This window comes from Trichosurus vulpecula, chromosome 2 (assembly GCF_011100635.1).
Source record: "Trichosurus vulpecula isolate mTriVul1 chromosome 2, mTriVul1.pri, whole genome shotgun sequence".
Lineage (NCBI taxonomy): Eukaryota > Metazoa > Chordata > Mammalia > Diprotodontia > Phalangeridae > Trichosurus > Trichosurus vulpecula.
In genome coordinates, this window is record NC_050574.1 from 348,512,761 (window position 1) to 348,533,575 (window position 20,815).

A 20,815-nucleotide genomic window follows, 5' to 3' on the forward strand; every position below is an offset into this window, starting at 1 on the left:
CAAGGCAACATGGTATCAGAGACATATTCTGTAGCCTGTCTCCTCTCACTCCAGAGCAAGTGCTCTTCTAGTTCTGCCCTTGAATTGAGGAAAAAGTGCAATTCTGCTTCTCCATCACAATACTTCAAATTCCTGGAGAGAGCTATCATATCCACCTCCCTTCCCGGTCATTGTCTTTACCTAAACATCTCTGGTTTCTCTTACTAATCTTAGCATGTCATGATTTGAATCCTCCCCATCCAGATCATTTTTTGAGCAATCTACAGCTTGTTAATGTCTTTCCTGAAATGTGAAACCAAGAACTGAACACAATATTCCTGATGTGGTCTGACTATGGTCAAATATAGCAATCAGTCGATCAGTAAGAATTTATTGTTGATTGTATGCTAGCAGTGAGGATACAAACACAAAGAGTGAAACAATTCCGACTTCTAAGGAACTTGCATTCTAACAAGTATGTGTAATGTAAGTATATACAGAATAAATAAGTTAAATACAACGTAGTTTAAGAGGGAGGTCGTAGGACAAGCTTCGCCTGTGGGATGCTTGAACTATATCTCAAGAGGATGATTCTAGAAAGCAGAAATGAGAAAATTAATTCTAGACACAGAGTGTAAGGGGCACAGCAATGGAAAGGCACAGGGATGGAAGACACTATAGAGTGACAAAGTCAAATGCAACACATATTGAAGAGGAAGAAATGGCAACAGTTGGGATATTTGAAGCAAAGGACAGTGAAAAATCTAGGATAATGCAAAGGTTACGAACCTGGAAGACTTAAAGAAAGGTAGGGTCTCCAATAGAAATGGCGAAGTCTGAAGGAGGGGGTGTGTTTAGGGGGAAAAAGGGAAGTTCTGTTTTGGAAATTTTTCATTTAAATTTTAATTTAGTAAAATGTAATTCAAAATTTAAAATATTTTAATAGGTCTCCAAAATGTCTGGCTTGAAATGCCCAATACATAATTGATGATGCAGAACTGAAGCTCAGGGGAGAAGCTGGGAAGTGGAGTCATCTGAACCGAGATGATTAAATCCATGGGAGCTATTGCTTTGCTTGTTTCCTCAACTGTAAAGTGGGGATAATAACAGCACCCATCATCCAATGTTGTTGCAAAGATAAAATGAGATACTTGTAAAATTCTTGGCACAGTGCCTGACATATAGTAGGCCATACATAAATGCTAGGTATTATTAGGTTACCATGATAGTAGGTCATACATAAATGCTAGTTATTATTAGATTACCACGTAAGGTAGAGAGAAGATCCAGGACAGTCTTGGGGAACACCCACATTTATATAAACAAAGTGGACAATAAGAAGCATAGGACCCTGTGCTTCTGTTAGTGAAATCTAAAATAATACTAGCTTTTTTCTGCCTTGTTCCCCACTGCCAACTCACTGAATTTGTGTCTATTATAACCTCCCAGCACCCCAGGTCTTTCTTACTGAATTGTTGTCCAGCTACATGGATCTTCTCCATTCTGCATGTCTGAGGTAAACTTTTTTTAAAACCTACATCAAAGACTTGAAAATTTAATCAGGATAAGTGTAACCTCACATTTGCCTTATTTGCCACTGGTGCCATGGCAAAACATTTCCTCCAAGTCACTGCTTATTAACTACCTATGTGCGAAGGGGAAGAGATACAAAGACAGAAAGAAACAGTCTTAGCTTTCAAGTTTTACAAACAAGCTTGCTAATGTGGAGCTGACCCAGGATTCTTGAAGACTATGTCATTAAAGGGTAAGCTCTGGCAGGTTCTCCAATCCACTCCAAACACAAATCAGCCAAATTAAGTGTGACAAGGTTTATTCAAAGGGTTGGCCATTGGATACTGAACTCTTTAAGAATTCATGAAAGCATGGAGAGATTACAACATGCATCAGTCCAAAAGTACACATATGAATGCAATAATGGATTCTTGAAATTTTGAAGCTTAAATATAACTTCTAAATAAAGTTTATAAACTTAATGCCTATTTCATGTTATTATGATGGTACTTGGAGTAATTTTCTGATTAATTTAAAATATTCTATGATATCCATCAATAACATATATTTTATAAAAGCCACAACCTTTTACATTTTGAACTTTATTATAATCAGACTTTTTCAAAATTTAATTTCACTGAACAATTCTGGTGCATTTTGTGAATTTGCATATCTGAACATAAAACTATTACAATTATTGCACAAATCTTCATATTTAATGGTCTTAAACGAAAAATTAAGCTTTGTTTTACAATTTGAGAAGCATTAACCAAATATAACAGTCAGCACAGTCAAGACAAACATTTTCTTGGTAAAAAAAAATAGTGTAGGAAACATCGTAATGAAAAAAGTCTACAGTGGAAGAGAAAGATTTCCAACAACTTATATTTTATTCACAATATCTGCCATCTGTGCAAATGTAGCATCAAGAAAGTTCTCATACAGTATTTACAATATGGAGGTAAGAGAAAAAACTTATAGCCCAGTACTTTTCATTTGTCAACACTTAGAGCCTTCCTGATTCACTAGTCTGCAATTTCAATTAAAAACAGGGTTTTGATTGGCCATACAATAAAGGGTACATTTGTGCCACCATAAACTCAATTTGAGGTGGTAAGCTTATCGATTAAATCATCAATGGTATACACAAGCAGTTTGATGTCCTCCTTCTCCTTCATTCGATGATCACCATTTTTACGAAGGGTAACATCTATATCTGTGCTGATCACATGCTCAGCAACCCGCATGGAAGTTTGCCATGGAATGACCTCATCCTTCATGCCATGGATCAATCTTACAGGGCACGTCACAGGGATAGGACCGTGTAACAAGCAGTGGAGTTTTGCCTCTTTAATGAAACTGTATGGAAACATATAAAATCCATCGTCACTGTATCGTGTTGGTACCTTCCAAGTACCTGTCACTTCTATCTCTTTTTTTGCCTGTTGGGAAAAGTCAAGACTTTAAAATATGCACTTATGTTTACATGCCATAGTTAGAAACTTTAAAGATGAGAGAAGAGAAAAAACAACAAAAATACCACTGCTTTAGTATTTTAAATGCAAATGTTGTGTGGCTGTGACCCTAATTTAAGAATAAAAGAATAGAGAGCAAAATGAAACTTCAAATAGCTACTGCTTTATACACTGAAAAGTCCAGGGAAAAAAACAGCTTAATTTAAAAACACATACATCTCAAAATGTAGAGGCGATATAAAGAATGAATAAGATGGAGTGTCCACATCCTCAAGGAGCTAATACTTCATTAGGCAAATAAGATACATATTCAAATATTTATAAAACAAGGCAGAATGGGCCCAAGAGCATTGGAAAAAGCACTGCTTCCAGCCCAACACTGTCAGCTACCATCCTAGGAAGATGTGGAGATGCAGTGTGGTCACTGCCCCTACAGGTGCTACAGACACAAGTCCTGAAGGCCAGAAAAAAAAAGTTCTTGCCATTGAAGTCTATGATGCTGTTAAAGAATTCAACATCAGAAGCTGATGATTTTATTGGTAGGAATGACATTAATGAAGAATTGACATCTGCTTTGCTATTTCCTTCTAAGGATGATGGGACTTTTCCATCTGACCTGCAGCTGAAATCTTCCATATATGGTGTCACCCCCATTAAAATACGAGCTCCTTACTTTTCATTTTGTATCCTAGTGCTTAGCACAGTGCTTCACAAGTAACAAGCACTTAATAAATGTTTTATTCACTCTCTTATTATATGGTATGCATATATAACATGATATACTTATGTCATTTTGATCAGTGTGTTAAATCTCAAGCTGAAATTATTACTATGGCTTCTACTTTCCCTGATTCTAAGCATTTTTAAAAGATGTTAATAAGAGGCTTATTCAAATTAAATAATGGAAAAAAATCATTAATATCCCCCAAAATACAAAGGAAATAAATATTAACCTGTATGTCTACCTCTTACGTTTAGAAAATCTTTAAAAATGATTTGTATGAATATTGCAAATAAAATATTAGAAGAGAAGAGGCAGGCTTTGGAATATTATTCTCTACAGCAGATCATATTTTTGTAGTGACTCAATGTTGATTGTTTGTTGATTACTAGTGCCTGGCACACTGCCTAGAACAAGTGTGAAGAACCCGCAGTCTCAAGGTCACATGTGGACTTCTAGATCCTCAAGTGTGGCCCTTTCACTGAATCCAAACTTCACGGAACAGGCCTTAAGGCCACAGGCTCCCCACCCCTGTGCCAGCACTTAATAAGTAGGTCCTTAAACACTTGCTAACTAATTACAAAAAAATTTCAATTCAGTTCAGTGAAAAAGACTTAAAAGTTTTCCCCCAACAAGGAGTGTCTCACATGAATTAAGGTCGCACAAGATTTCTTAAGACATGTTTATGGGAAAGGGTAGAGAGAAGTTCAGAATCAGCTGAAATGTGAGGTGAGAGGAGTTTGGTTTCAAAAAGGTTGTGGTCATAACTGATGCAGCCATCCAACTAAACAAAAAAAAATGAGCACTAACTAGGTAACTTACAGTATGCAGGCCCATGACTGAGACCTGAGAAAAACACTTACAATGCCACTTTCACCTTCTCTTTTCTCTGTCACATCTTTCCTTCTCCTTGGATCTTCTTATACAACAGTAGCACATTTAAACATAACCAAGGCTGCTGACCCTTGGCTTAAAAGGAATATGTTGCCGCTTGCTACCTGACATTTAGGGCAGAAGTTGTCATCTGCCTGGCTCAGAGTTGTACAACTATGTAGATATCTAATCTCTATTTTGTTTTTATTAGTGTACCTTGCAGTGCCCTCAAACAGATGTGTTAGAACAAGCCAAGAGAGGTTTATCAACTTCGGTTATTTCAGACACTTTATCTCTGACATAAATTTGTCTAAGTACTAAACTAAGCCAATTTAGCATCATAAACATTGAGATAAGAAGTAGAAAAAAGGAACCAAATGAATGTTTAAACAAGGAGCAAGGATGAAATCAAAAGAACAAAAATGGACAGGTGCAAAAGATCACAAGAGACGTGGGCAAAATAAAGTCATGTGATTAGTAAAGAAAGAGACATACCATGGAAGCAATTTGAGAAAGTGACCGTGTGTGGCTCAAGAAAAAACCTGAGAGAAAGGCTTTGAGCAAATAAGAAAACAAAATGAAATGAACCTTGAGCTAAAGGACTGTTCATGAGGGAGCAAAGGGAAGCAAGAGAGGGACTTGAAAAATGTAGAACAGTTAGAAGAACAGGAAGTACATAAGTCTTAATAAGTATGTTTTTAGAGCTACACCTCCTTCTTTCTCTCTTTATATACACATATATGTCTATAGATAGATACACACACACACACACACACACACACACACACACACACACCTACTAACCTCAATAGGAAGTTCATCAAATCGTGTTACTATGCTATCTGCTGCTGTGGCTATGCCAACGAGAGCTGCTACCTTTGTTGGGCGTGCAATTGCAGTATGAAGCATTAACCAGGCACCCATGCTAGATCCAACCAATATCTGGAAATAAAACATTTGTTTTAAAAATAAGATATTCAGATCCACAAAATTAACACTTTAAATAATGACTGTCACTGATTTTAAACTGTGGGCTTCTGACATATTTGGGAGGATGCAGTGTTGAAAAATTAACCTCCATAAGTGGTGGAAGAGCAACAGGACAAACTGAAAGCAGTGGGTCCTGGATTTGACTCTGAGTGTGACTTCAACATTTACTCATGTCATCAACAGATTCAGTTTCTCTGAGCCTCAGTTCCCTCATCTCTAAATCTAAGATAACAATACTAAGTAGTACCTACCTGAACTGGCTGATGTGAGGTTCAAATGAGGTAATATATGCAAAATGCTCTGTGAAACTGAAAAGTACTATGTAAACATGTGCTATTATTACAATATAAAGAGTTACTGTATGAAAATTTTTTTAAAGAAAAAAAAACCTAACAAGCAGTGAAAGAAAGCTACAGCAATAAAAATGTTTTAAGGTCAAGTAGCAAAATTTTGCCTTTTGCTTCTTCCCCATTTAAAGCATATACCAAGAATTTAATTTATTATCTGATGTCAATACTTAATCGCATAAAATAACCTGAGGTCCTTCTGCTATGTCATCAATTATAGAGAGAACATCTTTCCTCCATCTCCCCACTGTACATTCTTCAGAATTGCCTTCTGAATTTCCACATCCTGAAAAATCAAACCTGTAAAATAATGAAATGTGTAAACGGGATTTTCTATTACTTGGATTACCAAAAAGCATAGGTAACATTCTCTATCCCCGCCTCATCCTCTACAATGCAAGTACAAAGGGAATGTGACAGTACTAATGCAAAGACACGTAACATTTGAGATGCTTAGAAAATAAATTCTGAGCTAAACCAAATAAAACAATACTTAGTAAAATATTTACTTTATCTTGACAATGGCTAAAACAGATTGTTTTTTCTCCTCAAAACAGGCAACCTAAACAAATCTCCAGTAAAAAAAAAAATCAGTGAAATAAATGCTCAGAAATAAAATGTGGGGAAAAGGGACAGGGTTTTTTCTCTCACAAATACCTGACAAGATATCGAATTCTGTAAACCAAGGGTATATAAAATGTTCAAATAATGTGTTTACATATTCCTTTAATTGCTTAAATGTGTAAAATCCAGGCATTCTTAAGATTCCATATTTATTGCAGATCATTCTAATTCTCATACAATGAGGATAAGAGGTGTACAAGGGCTTAAGAACTATTATTTATTTTTTGCAAAAGAGAGACTTCCTTATTTGTGGATTTCTTGTTTACTTCACCTATGGGGTGGGGAGGCATTGGAGTGGTGGTATATGTGGGGTTTGAGAACGTACACACGTACACACACATGTGTGTGTATGTGTGTGTGTATGCGCACGCTTCTGTCTTCCCATTTAGACTACAAAACCTAAAATGAAGCAGATGCTGACATTCATTTATTCCTATCTCAGTATATGTGCTGCTGAAGTAAAACAAAAATAAAAGTCATTTATTTACTCCTAAGAGCATAAATGAGGAATTCTGGCTTACTTGCTTAAACAAGTACAAAGGTCTTGGAGTAGGAAATAAGAATCTGATTCCAATAAGCATCAGAAAAAGCAAACATTTTTGATACTTACAGTTTATAAAATAAGACTGATTAGTCAGAATTCCGTACAGCAAAGGTTGAATTAAATTTCTTTTGGGGCCTTCCCTCTCCTTCTATTTTCTTTATTGAATGTGAGTCCTTTCTTTATTGGCTTCAAACAGGTCACTAAGGGTATAACCAAACTCATTATCTTCCTCCAAAGTCTCTTTCTCTAAATGGTATCATTAGTCTCTCAGTAACAAGAGACTGGAAATTTTAGGCACTTTTTGGATCTCTCTCTAACAATTCATAGGCAGTTACTAGGTTATATAGAATTTAGTCATTTAACGATTAGAGGTGGGGGGGACAGGGACACAACAGTAAAAAAGATCATAGTTGCAGTGTTATGCATACACAATATGAACTAAGGATATAAATTTTCCCATTTATATTTCATAACCCTTGAGGAGTGAGTTATTAATTATAAACAAGAGAAATAATATTCTCCAGAAATCAAAATGCTACTTTACCACCCTTAACTATATTTGGAAATAAGTTATTTAATAAACAGAGCTAAGGAAAAACTCAAGAGGATAGGTTAACCTATATAATTTTGTGTGTAAATATCTATAAATTTACATGTAAATTGCTTTCCATAAGTTGATCTATTAGAGTCATTATTAATAGTAGTATTGGTGCTGGGGGTAACCAGTCTGGGTAAAACAGTTTAAACCAGATACATTACAGCAGCAAGAAAATACCTGATTCCTAATAATTATTAAGGCAGAAAAACTAATATATATGTTCACAAAAATGTTAAAGTCATAAAAAGACCATTAAATTATGTTCAGTGTCTTGTGTTTAAAAACATAGCTAAGTATTTTGTATTTCCACAAAAATGTCTGAATTGGGTTTTGGTCATCTGAAGGGTAATTAATCTGAAAATTCACTTAGGCAAAATGTCTTACCATGCTAGATAAAGGAGCTATTTATGAATTACCTTACATTCCTTGAGTTATATAAAATGATTAGGTGGAAGGGAAATGGCCTAAGATCTTTGAACATTAATAAGAAGGCAGCCTAAAATTTTAAAAAATTACAGTGAATCATCAAGAGTTCCCTTGGTATGAATAGGTTTTCAAGGGTATTATTGGCTATTGTGCATTTTGTTACACTGTTTTCTAGGATAGTCCATTCTTTTTATGGACCATCTATTGTGAGCAAAATATAATACACTATTTGGGGCTATAGTTAATACTGCTTACATCAATTTATGATTTAGTTAGGATATAATAAAAATTTTTTAAAAAGTTTATACAGATAATAGTCAATTTCTAACTATCTGTACCAAAGATCTTGAAGACTATGCTGAACAGTCAAGTGGGTCAAGATTATGCTCCTTCATTTTGAGGAGCTTATTCTGGGAAGCAAGGCATGGAGGTCTGATTCTGGCTTACATAACATCCCAAGAGGAAGTGATTAAAAATCTCTTAGATGTTACCTGACAATATACAAATTTACAACTTGGGGGTTGAATAACCATGGAACTAATAGGAGATATATACAAACATGGAGATCAAACTACAAGGTTACTAAAATAACTAAAATGGTCAAAACTAGATTGCTTTAGTAGAGGCATCACAAGGGAATTCAATCTTACAATTTTTAAGGATGTTAGGGCTATATATTGGTATTAAGAAAAAGGTATAAGCAAAATTCAAAGAACAGGATAATGTCAAGTTGGTGTGACAGGAATCTTGAAGTTTGTGATTAGAATATTTTAATGTATGGTTGGTTATATTGGCAGAAGAGGACCAAGAAAGTTATGCATAATCTGAACAGCTAACAACTTCCAGTTGCGTAGTGTCTAGAATAGGAACTATTAACTTATCTTGAATAATCAAAGAATGAAGTATTCTAAACGAATGGATTTAAAAAAAAAACAATCGGCCCTTTAACAGCAGAAACCTTTTAAATGATTTTAATAGAACTTGTTATAAAATTTCTCATTATCTATTTGACCTAGAAAATAAAGCATGTTGAACATAATTTGTTTTTTCTGTGATTATTCAGTCATTATTGTGAAAGGGTGAAACAGTGTTGGAATATGTACTGAACCAAGAATTATACTGACTTGCTTTCTTGCAAAAATTCCTGATAAGATGCAGATGAGCAAAAGAAAGCTTTCTCATGGAGGGTCAAGTGGATACAGTGGCATGTTCTTTAGTTAAGACCTTCCTTGTTAAAAATTCCCTGTTGAATCAAAGGTCAAGGTAGACTTCTCTGAGGGGTAAGGACATCCTCCCTTCTTCTCCTCCTTCATATGCCCAGTGCCATCAAAACTAAGATAACAGGTTTGTTCTCATTCTCCAGAAAAAAAAAATCTCTTCTTCCTAGTGCTTCTTGGTGACTTTCTACTTGTCAGTAACATTCAATATATTACTGCTATGTCTACATCTAGCATTTCCTTGTCATCTCAACCGATGCCTTTAGTTCAACTGTACTGTTTGTTGTTGGGGAAAAAAAAAAAAGATAAGTAAATCTCAGCATTTCAAGAATTTGTACAAGCATGTATTCTGGAGAGTCCTTACTCCAAAGCTTACAAATTATTTTTTCACCATTAGATAATAAGTCTGCAAGCAACACAGGGCACAATTTTTTCCAAGTCTCTTACAATGTTTGATGTACCAATTCCAGGTACAAACATTAAAACTGCTTTTTTCACATTATAACGAAACTGAATTGCAAGTCCTACTTGATAGATCAACTTTCCCCTGAAATATTACAAATGACATTTCATATTGTTAACGCTTTGGTTAATAGGCTGAACCAAAGAGGTAACCAACCAGTAGATGGGAAGGATGATAATGAGCCCTGTAAGTATTGTTGTGAGCTCTATAATTTTAATAAGACAATACCTTTGCTAACCTCATATGAGGCAATGGTTCTGAAACGTTTTTTCACAAAAAAAATGATGAAACCAATCAGAAAAAAAAATTCGATGTAATCTCCGCATTGGGTTTGTGCTCTTAAGACACAGATATGACATCTCTGAAAGTTTTGGGGATACTTTTATTTCTAAGCATCAAAGGCTTTATTCTATATGACTCTGTAACCTAGTGCGTGCAAGGATAGTCCCAATCCACCTTATTCTGTGTAAATCTGGGTACACCCGACTGACAAGAACCTGCTAGAATTGAATTTAGCAAGCACTAACAAAACAGACCATTTTCATCATTACATTAAAATGATTTTGCTGATTGTTTTTCATCATTTGATGTGGAAAGTAGAAAGAGCAACGGACTTAGAGAAAGAGAACCTCGGTGGAAATTCTGATTCTAGGACTTATGACTATGGCAAGTAACTTAACTTCTCTGGACTGTCTTCTCAGCAGTAAAATGAGGGGGTCGCCCAAATAAAATCCCTTCCAGCCCTCTATCAAAGATCTATATCTAACATTCTAACACATGACAAACTATAGACATCCATCAGAGAATACACACTGTCAATCAACTAACTCCATGTTCTGCATAAAATTGTGCTTTTAGAATTAAAAAAATCTATCAGCAAGTCCCTATTAAGTGTAGAAAACTATGGTAGGTGATACATTCACACTAGCCTAGACACAGGGGATGTTCTGATCTTTCTAGTGAGATATACTAAGACAACCTTAAATTTAACTTCACATGTGTTCTTACTGTGCTCAAATCATCATCTACAAAGAGAACAGGCCAGGCATCCTTCCTTGGCCTCCATTCAACATTTCTCAACAGCTACTGAATGCAAGGCAACAGTGCTAGTCTACAACTTTGAGAAGCTCATACACTAGTTCCATATTAATCAATCATGGAGCATTTTATTGATATTTACTTTATTACTATAAGTCCAATACTGTGCCAGATACTAGGGATGAAAATGTGAATCTAAAACTCTAAGAGTTTACAATTTAGCTAAGAGAGACAGCACGCACAAATATAGTCATATATAAATTAGATACAAGATGATTTTGGGAAGGGATCTGCAATCGAGTGATCAGGGAAGACTTCATGTAGAATATGGTGCTTGAATCGAGTCTTGAAGGAAACTAGAGATTTTGAGAAGCAAGTGGAGTATTGTGTATGAAGAACAGCAATATAATACCAAAGAAAACATTTTCTCATGCTTGCCCTTTCCAGGTCATGTATAGATCTTTAGGTCCTTTTTGAAAATGTGTTTTTCCTTTGCTTTTAATTAGAAGTCTGTAATCTATATCAAGAGGGAGAGGGGTGGCACTTAAAGAACACATCTAATCCTTCCTGTTCTCTTGCTTGTGTATTTACCATGTTACAAGCTATATTTTTCTGTATTATGAGTTGATATAGCTGTAAAAGACTGCTATGAGTTGACATGCTTGCAGTAATAGCAATGCCTGAAATAAAGTGATTACCCCAGAGGCTACTGAACTTGAGTATAATTTAAATTAACATTTACATAAGATTTTAAAAAAGCTTTTCCATAAACAAATCAGTTTTGATAGAAGAGAAAGTGTGGTGTGGAAGAGAAAAAAAAACTTGCATTAAATTATCCTTTATAAGTGCTTGATATCTATGATATCTAGGGAGTCAACACAAACATATAGGACCAAAAGACATTTCCCCATAAGCTAGTGTTCAAAGGATGTAACCAGTTTTCAAAACTTTAAATAATCATAAGAAAATATGTTCCAAATCACTAATATTAAGATAAACATATATTAAAAGAACTCTGAAAGTTTCACTTCACTTATAAGATTAGAAAAGCTGATAAAAGACAGAAGTGTTGGAGGGGCCAGAAGAAAACAAGCAAAGTAATACACTGTTGGTAGACCTGTGAATTAGTTATCAATTCATAACTATGGAAGAGAAGTGACTCAACTGTTCATATCTTTTGACCCAATGAGGTGAAAGAAATAACAACTGAATTCTTCATCTGGCTGCTCACCTATTTGGGAATGGCTGAACAAACTGTGGTATATGAATATAACAAAATATTATTGTGCTGTGAGAAATGACAAATATGAGGGATGCAGAGAAACCAGGGAAGATATGTATGAGCTAGCAGAAAGAACACTGGTTTGTGAGTCAGAGCACTCAAGTTCAAAAAATGAAAGGGTTGGATTAGGTCATTTCTGAGGTCCCTTCTAGTATTAGATCTAGGATCTCACGAAGTTGAGTGAAATACTCAGAACCAGAAGAACCTATGCAATGTATCTGAGAAGATCCCTAAAAAGAAGCTAAGCCTCTGAGAAACAGAAAAACCAATAATGGTCCCAGAGAACTGTAAAATCAATTAAGTTGGGACTTGGTTTTTTTACTGTTTTAGAATGATAAATTGTCTTTGATTGAGTCTTACTAGGTGCTAAACCCTAGGCCCAAACCCCTAATTACTAGGTGCTAAGCCTATGTGGGCGTGAAGCCCTCAGGGTCCTAAGGGGAGTTGCTAAGACGAGAGACAAAAGTAGGTGCCTAAGTTCTGGTTGCTCAGATGACCTTAGATGACCTTTGATGACCACTAAAGAGTGCATAAAAGAGAGAACAGAGCTATTTGCTTGGGGAGCTCCCCAGCTAGTCAACCAAGATGCTGGTTTCTTGGAAACTATGAATTGTATTTGGTCTGTTTGTACGTTTGTAATTTGTTTGTATTTGCTCTGAAGTTCAGGGTGCTGGCTTTTTCCCCTGAACTAAGTGAATGATATATGTATATGTTTAAAGTAAGATTGTTAACCCCTTAATGTTACTTTCCTTAGTAAAGCAGATCAAAAGAACCTGTGCTGGCAGCATTCTTGTTGTTGGGCTTGTGTTGGTCTTTCACCCCCACAGCAACTGCTAGATGAATTGCTGCAACAAGGACTGAGAGTCCTTCCTTTCTTTCAGCAGAAAAGTCAGGGATTATGGGCAGCGCTGTTCATTTTCTTAACTACTGGGGGACACTGGATGGGGAGAGACTCCAAGACATAAATCTGATATAATAAACAAAAGGCACAAATAAAACGCATTTTTAAAAACAGCAGTTTCATTCACAATGGAAATCTTTTGCACATGACTGTTTATTGATGATTAAGACTTTGGAATGAGGAATGTAGAGATAAATGAACAAAGCATAACTATAAAAAAATGCATATCGCCTAGCTTTTCCTTTACCAACTATTACATTTTATGTTGTCCTATAAGACAATAACAATGATCATATATATTCCAAACTTAAACAATAGGACTGCAGAAATATTAACTTTTGACTCAGTGACAGTCTAATCACAGACATGAAAAAATCTGAGGTAATGATTAAGTCAGGAAATAAATTTGATGTCCTTGCCCCTTTGCTTCTATTGCTTTTCCCTCTTACAACTTCTCCAAATCTGACTCATTCTTTAAGCTCTCTCCATCAAGGCTCTTCTATAAAATCTCCATTCATGACTTCATGCCTCACCTCTCTGCTCTCCCTTGCAATAACTGAGCACTTACCTGGACCACCCAACAATGCTAGAGTCACACAATCTAAGAGGTAGAAGGGACTTTCCAGATCATACAGCATATCCTTCCCCTACTCCCTTTTCAGGGTTGTGGGAATTGAGGTTCAGAAAGGTTATAAGTAATTTGCCAGAGGTCATAAACTAGTTGGTAGTAAAAACTCAGGTATCTTCTCAAATGAGTGCTCTTCCTTTTATATCTCCTTTATAATTCCTCTTGGGGCACTTATTCACATATTACATATAGATACAGAGCAATCTCTGTATCCTGATTTCACTTTACAGAATTTTATTGTAATTTCAGTTTTAGAACTGAAAGAGACCTCAAAGATCTACAGGGGTTGGGAACCTGCAGCCTCAAGGCCACATGTGGCCTTCTGGATCCTCAAGTGCAGCCCTTTGACTGAATCCAAACTTCACAGAACAAATCCATAGGTTTCTCATCCCTGATTCTAGTTCAGCTCCCTCATTTTATAAATTAGATTACTGATAGCCAGAGAGGTAAAGTAACAAGCTCAAAGAGCCATTATGTATCAGAGCCAAGATTAGAACTTAGGTAATTTGACTGCAAATTGAGCCCTCTTACTACTACCTTCACTTGTAATTTATGCTTTTCAAATACGGACACCATGTTTCATAATTACATTTCTTGCAGTTTTAGCATTACATTAATACTCATCAAAGATATAAGTCGCAAGAATATAGTTTAAAAGAGTTGAAATGAGTTTCAAAACTCAGAAATATAACATTTTCAAAGTTAATTTCATAAAAGAAGTCAGATTAAGACAATTCTCTCAATTTAACTAGTTTCTAAAATAACTTGTTCTGATTCTCAAAACAAGTAAGTGAAATAAGGTTCTGAAGGTTATATATCTGCCAGTTAATATTAATATATATATGCATATACATACACAGACACACATCTGTGGTTATCTGTGTCAGACAATACATACCTAACATTTTCCAAAATGATTATGTGAAGGCTAGCTAAATTTACCCCCAAGAAATTTCTGGCATAGCAGGTTTTGGATTACTCTCTTTAATATGTGAATAACTCTGATGCCTGAACAATAACTAAATCACTTATCTAAAACAGTGCCAAAATGAGAGGTCACTAATGTAACTACTCTTTCTTGGTATGATCTCATCCTGATTTCAATCACTATTCCTACACAGATGACTCAAATCTATATATTTTCCCAACCTCTCCTCAGTACTCTAGTTCTATATTCCCAACTATCTGCATCTAAATTGCATCACAGCCATTTAATGCAACATGTTCAAAGCTTAAGTATTCATAATGTCACCACTATTTTCCAAGTCACTAAGGTCTGTAAGCTCAGGCACTACTCCTTACCCCCACGCATATATTTTCTCCAAATACTGCCTCCTTGATGGCAGAAATTTTATCTTGTTTTCTTCCTTTGTATTCCAAGTCCCTGGAACATAGTAGGTGCCTACTAACTGTTTGTTGAAGTCCTTCCAATTTTACCTGAAACTGTCTCATATCCATATCCTTCTCTCCAATTCTACTGAATTTTTTCATTTTTTCACGCAGGCTATTACAGTATTCTAGCTATCTTTCTGCTTCCAATCCATTTCTTTTTCAGTTCAATCATCAGGATTCTGTCTTAAAAAAAAAATCTTCCTAATGCACTGCTCTCTATGTCATTCCTCCATTCCAAAATCTTCAAAGGTTCTCCAAAGCCTACCATACCAAGGGTAAATTCCTGACCCTGGCTTTCAAGCCCCAGTCTGGCTCCAACTAGCTTTCTCTTGTTACTATTCTCTTCAATTAAGGCCATTATCTTTTCCTCACTTCCCACCACCAAGCCTTTGCTGACACAACTCCCTAGGCTTTGAATAGATTCCTTCTCTCTGTGTTCAAACCCCTTTCATCCCTTCCTAATACCCCACCCATCTTCTCCTGAAGTAGTTCTTCCTACCCTTCAAGGCCCAATTCAGGGGCTATACTCCCAATGTAGCTTTTCCTCCTCAATCTTCCCCTCACCCCTAGAACTGATTTTTCCCCCAAAATTCCTCATATCATTTCGAGCCAACTGAACCACAGTTATCTATCTCATTCTCCTTTGTGTTGAGTTATTTATTGGAAGCGGGGAAGGTGAAAGGGAATGAGTGAATCTTGCTCTCATCGGATTTGACTTAAGGAGTGAATAACATACACAACTCAATTGGGTATCTTACCCTACAGGAAAGTAGGGGGGAGGGGATAAGAGCGGGGGAATGATAGAAGGGAGGGAAGATGGGGAAGGAGGTAATCAAAAGCAATCACAGGGTCAAGGGAGAAAATTGAATAAAGGGGGACAGGATAGGATAGAGGGAAATATAGTTAGTCTTTCACAACATGACTGTTATGGAAGTGGCTGCATAATGATACATGTGTGGCCTACGTTGAATTGCTTGCCTTCTCAAGGAGGGTGGGTGGGGAGGGAAGAAGGGAGAGAACTTGGAACTCAATGTTCTAAAAACAAATGTTAAAAAAAGTTGTTTTTACACGTAACTGGGATATAAGATATACAGGCAATGGGGTATATAAATCTATCTTGCCATACAAGAAAGTAAGGGGAAAGGGGATAAGGGAGGGGGAGTGGGGTGACAGAAGGGAGGGCAGACTGGGGAAAGGGGCAATCAGAATATATGCCACCTTGGTGTGGAGGGGAGGGTAGAAATGGGGAGAAAAATTGTAACAAAGTCTTGGTGAAATTGATGTTGAAAACTAAAAATATTAAATAAAATATTATTAAAATTTTTTAAAATTATTTATTTACATTTTTTCCCATTCAATTAGACAGGGTCTGTAGCACTAAATATTCAATGTGCTATTTCCACTTGAATGGAATTTCACATACTTATTTTCATTTTTGTTAATATATAGTAGTCTTCTCCAAACTGAACTACTTGGATGAGCAAGTTACTCAATTAGGAAGCCAGCAAAAATTCTGAATTGTAGAATATCGTTAAGTAAATGTAGTTCTGAAAAAGCAGCACCCTAAACTAGCTCAAAAATAGTATGGTCAAGTTAAGAATAATTATAAGAATCACATTATATCTATTGTTCATATGTAAATGGTGCTTCTAAAATGCTTAATAGGTTTATTCTCCAGTCAATTAAAGACTCTTTTGCACTATTACTTGGCACAGTGTCCTTTAAAAACTCTATTTATCCTTAGAAGTTACAAAACTCTATATACTTTGACCCACTACTAGGCCTATACCCCAAAGAAATCAAAAAAAAGAGGAAAAGGACCAATGTTGACCAAAAATATCTATAGAACTCTTTTTGTGGTAACAAAGAATTAGAAATTCTTGAGCATCAGGGGTAGCCTAACAAGTGGGAAATGCTGAACAAGTTATGATATATGAAGTGATGAAATACTATTGTGCTATAATAAATTATGAAGAACGGCTTCAGAGGAACCTGGGAACACTTGTGTGAATTGATAACAAAGTGCACAGAACCAGAAGAACAATCTGTATAATAACATCAGTACTGTAAAGATTATCAAGATTGTGACATATTTTTTTTTTTTGGACATGGCCAAATCAGAAACTTGTCTTTCTTGATTAAGCATGTTCGTAGCAGAGGTCTCATTTTTCTTTCTTTCTCAGGGGAAGGGAGAAAATAAAAGAAGGAGGGTTTTGGTTAATTTAGAAACTTTTTTCTTACAGTCATATCTATCACAATCTATGACCAAATTGGCAGGATAAAATTAATGTTAAATCATTGCATCCTAAATCCACAACATGAAAGTTTTACTATTACCATAATAACAACAACATAAAAAGGCTGGCTACTACATCTTATTCTGCTTAGTTCTAACCAAACAGCCATCATTAATCCTATATAGTAGCAGTGTATTATGTGAAATATTTCCTACCTTACATAAGCATGACCTAGAGATTTGCAAAACTCTTCAATCGCCATTGCTTTAGTCCCATTCATATTAGAATGATATCCTGGGATGAAAATAATGCCTGGGGTTTTGCCTTTTAGCTTCTTATAAGCCAGTTTAGGAAGGTCTGGTCGACTAAGGAAAGAAAGATTTGTCTTCCATCTGCAAACTTAAAAAAAAAAAGAAGACATTGAAGTATCATCCTTTACCTTGAACAAACATCACTTTACTAGGGATATCTCAAAATATTTTCAAAATTAACAAACATAACTCCTGTTTTGTGTCACACATTCCATGAAACATCAGACAGTTCATTTTGGCTAAAGTAAAGAATATTACAAAGTGAGGGCAATGAGAGATATATTTGAAAAGAGACAGAGTGTACAGGACCCAAAGGTTGGTCTGCATCATTTGTATTTCATCTGCTCACTAAGTGGGAATCAAATAAGGATTTCGAGCAAGATGTGTGGACTAAAGCTATGCATTAATCTGACAATACTACAAAAATGCACTGCAGTTGGTAAAGAGGTTGGAGGAAACCAAACGTGCCAAGAAAGTACAACCGCCTAGGTGAAAGGCAATGACAGCCTGAGCTAGAATGGTGGTGAACCAAACTGGAGTGTGACATTTGTTGCTCCAAGTCAAAAGGACTTGATAACTCCGTGCCTGTAAGGAGTGTGGAAGAGGAAAATCAAGAATAACAGCTAGGTTGTTAGGTGGAGAGCAAGGCTGAAGTCAGAAGACTCATCATGTGTTCAAATCTGGCCTCATATTCTTACTGGCTGTGTGACCATGGGAAAGTCACTTAACCCTGGTTGTCTCAGTTTCCTCATCTGTAAAATGACCTGGAGAATGAAATGGCAACGTATTCCAGTGTCTTTGCCAAGAAAACCCCAAAAGGAGTCGCAATGAGTGGGACACTGAAAACAACTGAACAATGAAGGATAACATCAAATTTTCAAGCACGGGTGATGACAGTGCTATTAACAGAAAAAAGGAAGGAAGGAGATTTGGGAGGGAAATTCTTTGAGTTTTAGACATGCTGAGTTTGAGCTACTGGAAGGAAGGACATAGAGGTAGAAATCATAAGCTCATAGATCTAGAGTCCAAAGGGCCCTTTGAGGTCACCTAATTCAATTTCTGTATTTTACGTATGAGGAGACTGAGATCCAGAGAAGTCAAAAGACTTGCCTAAGGTCACAAAAGTTGTAAGCATCAGAGGCAGGTTTTGAACCCAAATCCCATGACTTCAAGTTCAATGCTCTTTCTCTTGTACCACAGTAGATAACTGGAAATACGACTGCAGACCTCAGGAAAGATGTCAAGACTAAAAACATAGATGTGGAAATCAATTCCACTGTAAGCTTTAAGAACATGGCCTGTATTTTTTCTTTCTTTTTTGTTCTTCAATACCATCTAATTTGGTATTCAAACACAAGAGAACTTTTGTTGAATGAATGTCAGCAAAATTTCTCTGGTAAGATTAAAAACTATTTTTGATCTACGAACACTGGTTAGATAGGTAATCTTTTACACATTAAACAATTCTTTTCATATCATTCACAAAGTTAAAAAAATTTTCAAAATCCATTCAATTCAACATTTATTAAGTGTTTTTAGTATATGCAGGGTATAGGGGTGCAAAAGCAGGGGTGGAGAACCAGGATTGTCCTAGAGAATACCAAAAAATAAAAATAAAAAATAAAAACCCCAAACAAAAAACCCTAAAAACTTAACTAAGCCTGATCACAAGGAACTTATATTCTACTTAGGGAAAATACATGTATAGAAGTAAATGTAAAGTAAAACACAGCAGTCTTAATAGAATCTGAGAGCTAACAACTAGAAAGATTGGGAAAGATCTCTAACAGGTGGTGACACCCAAGCTGTCCTGTATTCCTAAATTTGAGATTCCTCAAGGTGGAGAAGAGGAAGGCGTACAACCAGGCGTAAGGCCCAATTTATCATTTTTAATAAACTGATACCTTGGGGAAGCTAATTCAAATAATCGCAAACATGCTTCGGTTGCTAAGATATCAAAGGATTGTAAAATCCTTTATTTGAACAAAATATAAGGAGATTACAATAGGAAGGTTTAAAAAAAATCTTCCAACATATCCAGGAGTCTGGACTAAATATATATAAAAAAAATTAATTAAGGTCCAGTTGAGGGACACCTGGATTCCAGGTTATGAAGCGGCGCTAACAGCCGAGGATCAAACTCAACACGAATAACTCGAATGAATTTGCGTGCACAACAGAACGAAAAGAACACCCTTCTCAATTTAAAAGCAAAGGGCAGGACAGGGAACCTGCGGCTCCCAAAACTACTTGATCACTGCTCCTGCCATTTTCCCCCTCCCCCTCTTACTCTGTGCTAAATTTGAGAGAAATAACTGAAAACTATGGTGCTGAAAAATATGGTTAGGAGTGTATGTCTGGGGACAGCCAGGTGGCGCAGTGAGTAGAGCATCAGCCCGGGAGTCAGACACTTGACACACTGACTAGCTGTGTGACCTGGGCAAGTCCCGTAACCCTAATTGTCCTGCCTTCACCCCTGCAAAAAAAAAAAAAAAAAAAAGTGTCTGTCTGTGTCTGAGTACTGGATGGCACGGGGATTTAAATGTGAAGAGGACGATAAGGTTGGACTCCTGAAGTGAAGGGGGAAGGGCCGCAGCGGAGAGCGGGAGCAGGAGGGGAAGTGTGGGAGGAGAAAGGAAGGAAAGGAGAGGAGGGGGGGAAGAGAGGGCAGCGTGGAGGAAACTGATACCAAGGAGACCAGCAGCCAAGGAGGCCCAGGGGCGGGTCAGGCCCAGGAAGAGCGTGCGGCCCGCCGCTCCTCCGGACACTGACCTGGGAGCCTCCGTGGCGTTCTCTCGATCCTTCGGAAGAGCAACGCCGCGGGGCAGAAGGGGACGGCGGCCAAGTCCCAACTCTTCCGCCGCAACAAGGCTGCAGCAGACACCAGCGAGCCGCCTCCCGCCATCTTCCCGGCGGCCCTGCCACCTCCCCTCTGCGCCTGCGCCCTTTGATCCCCGCGTAGCGCGGGGCGGGGGCGGGGGGAAGCCCTCGTGATCGCAGGTGAGCCTCGGCCTGAGCTCCGTCACCTCCCGGGCCCCGCCCCCTCCCCGAGGAACCCGTTAGGGAGGTGACCTCTGAGCCCGGCAGTCGTGGGTTCAAATCGGGCCTCCCCGACGTGTGCAGGTTGTGTGACCCTGGGTATCTCGCTAGAGGGCGCTTCCTCTCCTGGGTGTGCCCCGTGTAAATCACGGGCCTAATTAACTTTCAAATTTGTGTAGACCAGTGTGTGTGTGTGTGTGTGTGTGTGTGTGTGTTTC

The 20,815-nt window shown here is 37.1% G+C and overlaps 1 protein-coding gene across 1 annotated transcript; it reads right to left on the bottom strand.

The window, feature by feature from the left end:
* Window positions 1-1,788: 1,788 nt before the first annotated feature.
* On the bottom strand, window positions 1,789-20,489 carry ABHD10 (abhydrolase domain containing 10, depalmitoylase). Its single transcript, XM_036747192.1, has 5 exons — window positions 20,331-20,489; window positions 17,463-17,646; window positions 6,086-6,197; window positions 5,365-5,502; window positions 1,789-2,933 (listed from the first exon to the last, which is right to left on the bottom strand). The coding sequence occupies exons 1-5, from the start codon at window positions 20,461-20,463 to the stop codon at window positions 2,592-2,594; spliced, it is 909 nt and encodes a 302-aa protein (XP_036603087.1). The 5' UTR covers window positions 20,464-20,489; the 3' UTR covers window positions 1,789-2,591.
* Between the last annotated feature and the right edge of the window lie 326 nt (window positions 20,490-20,815).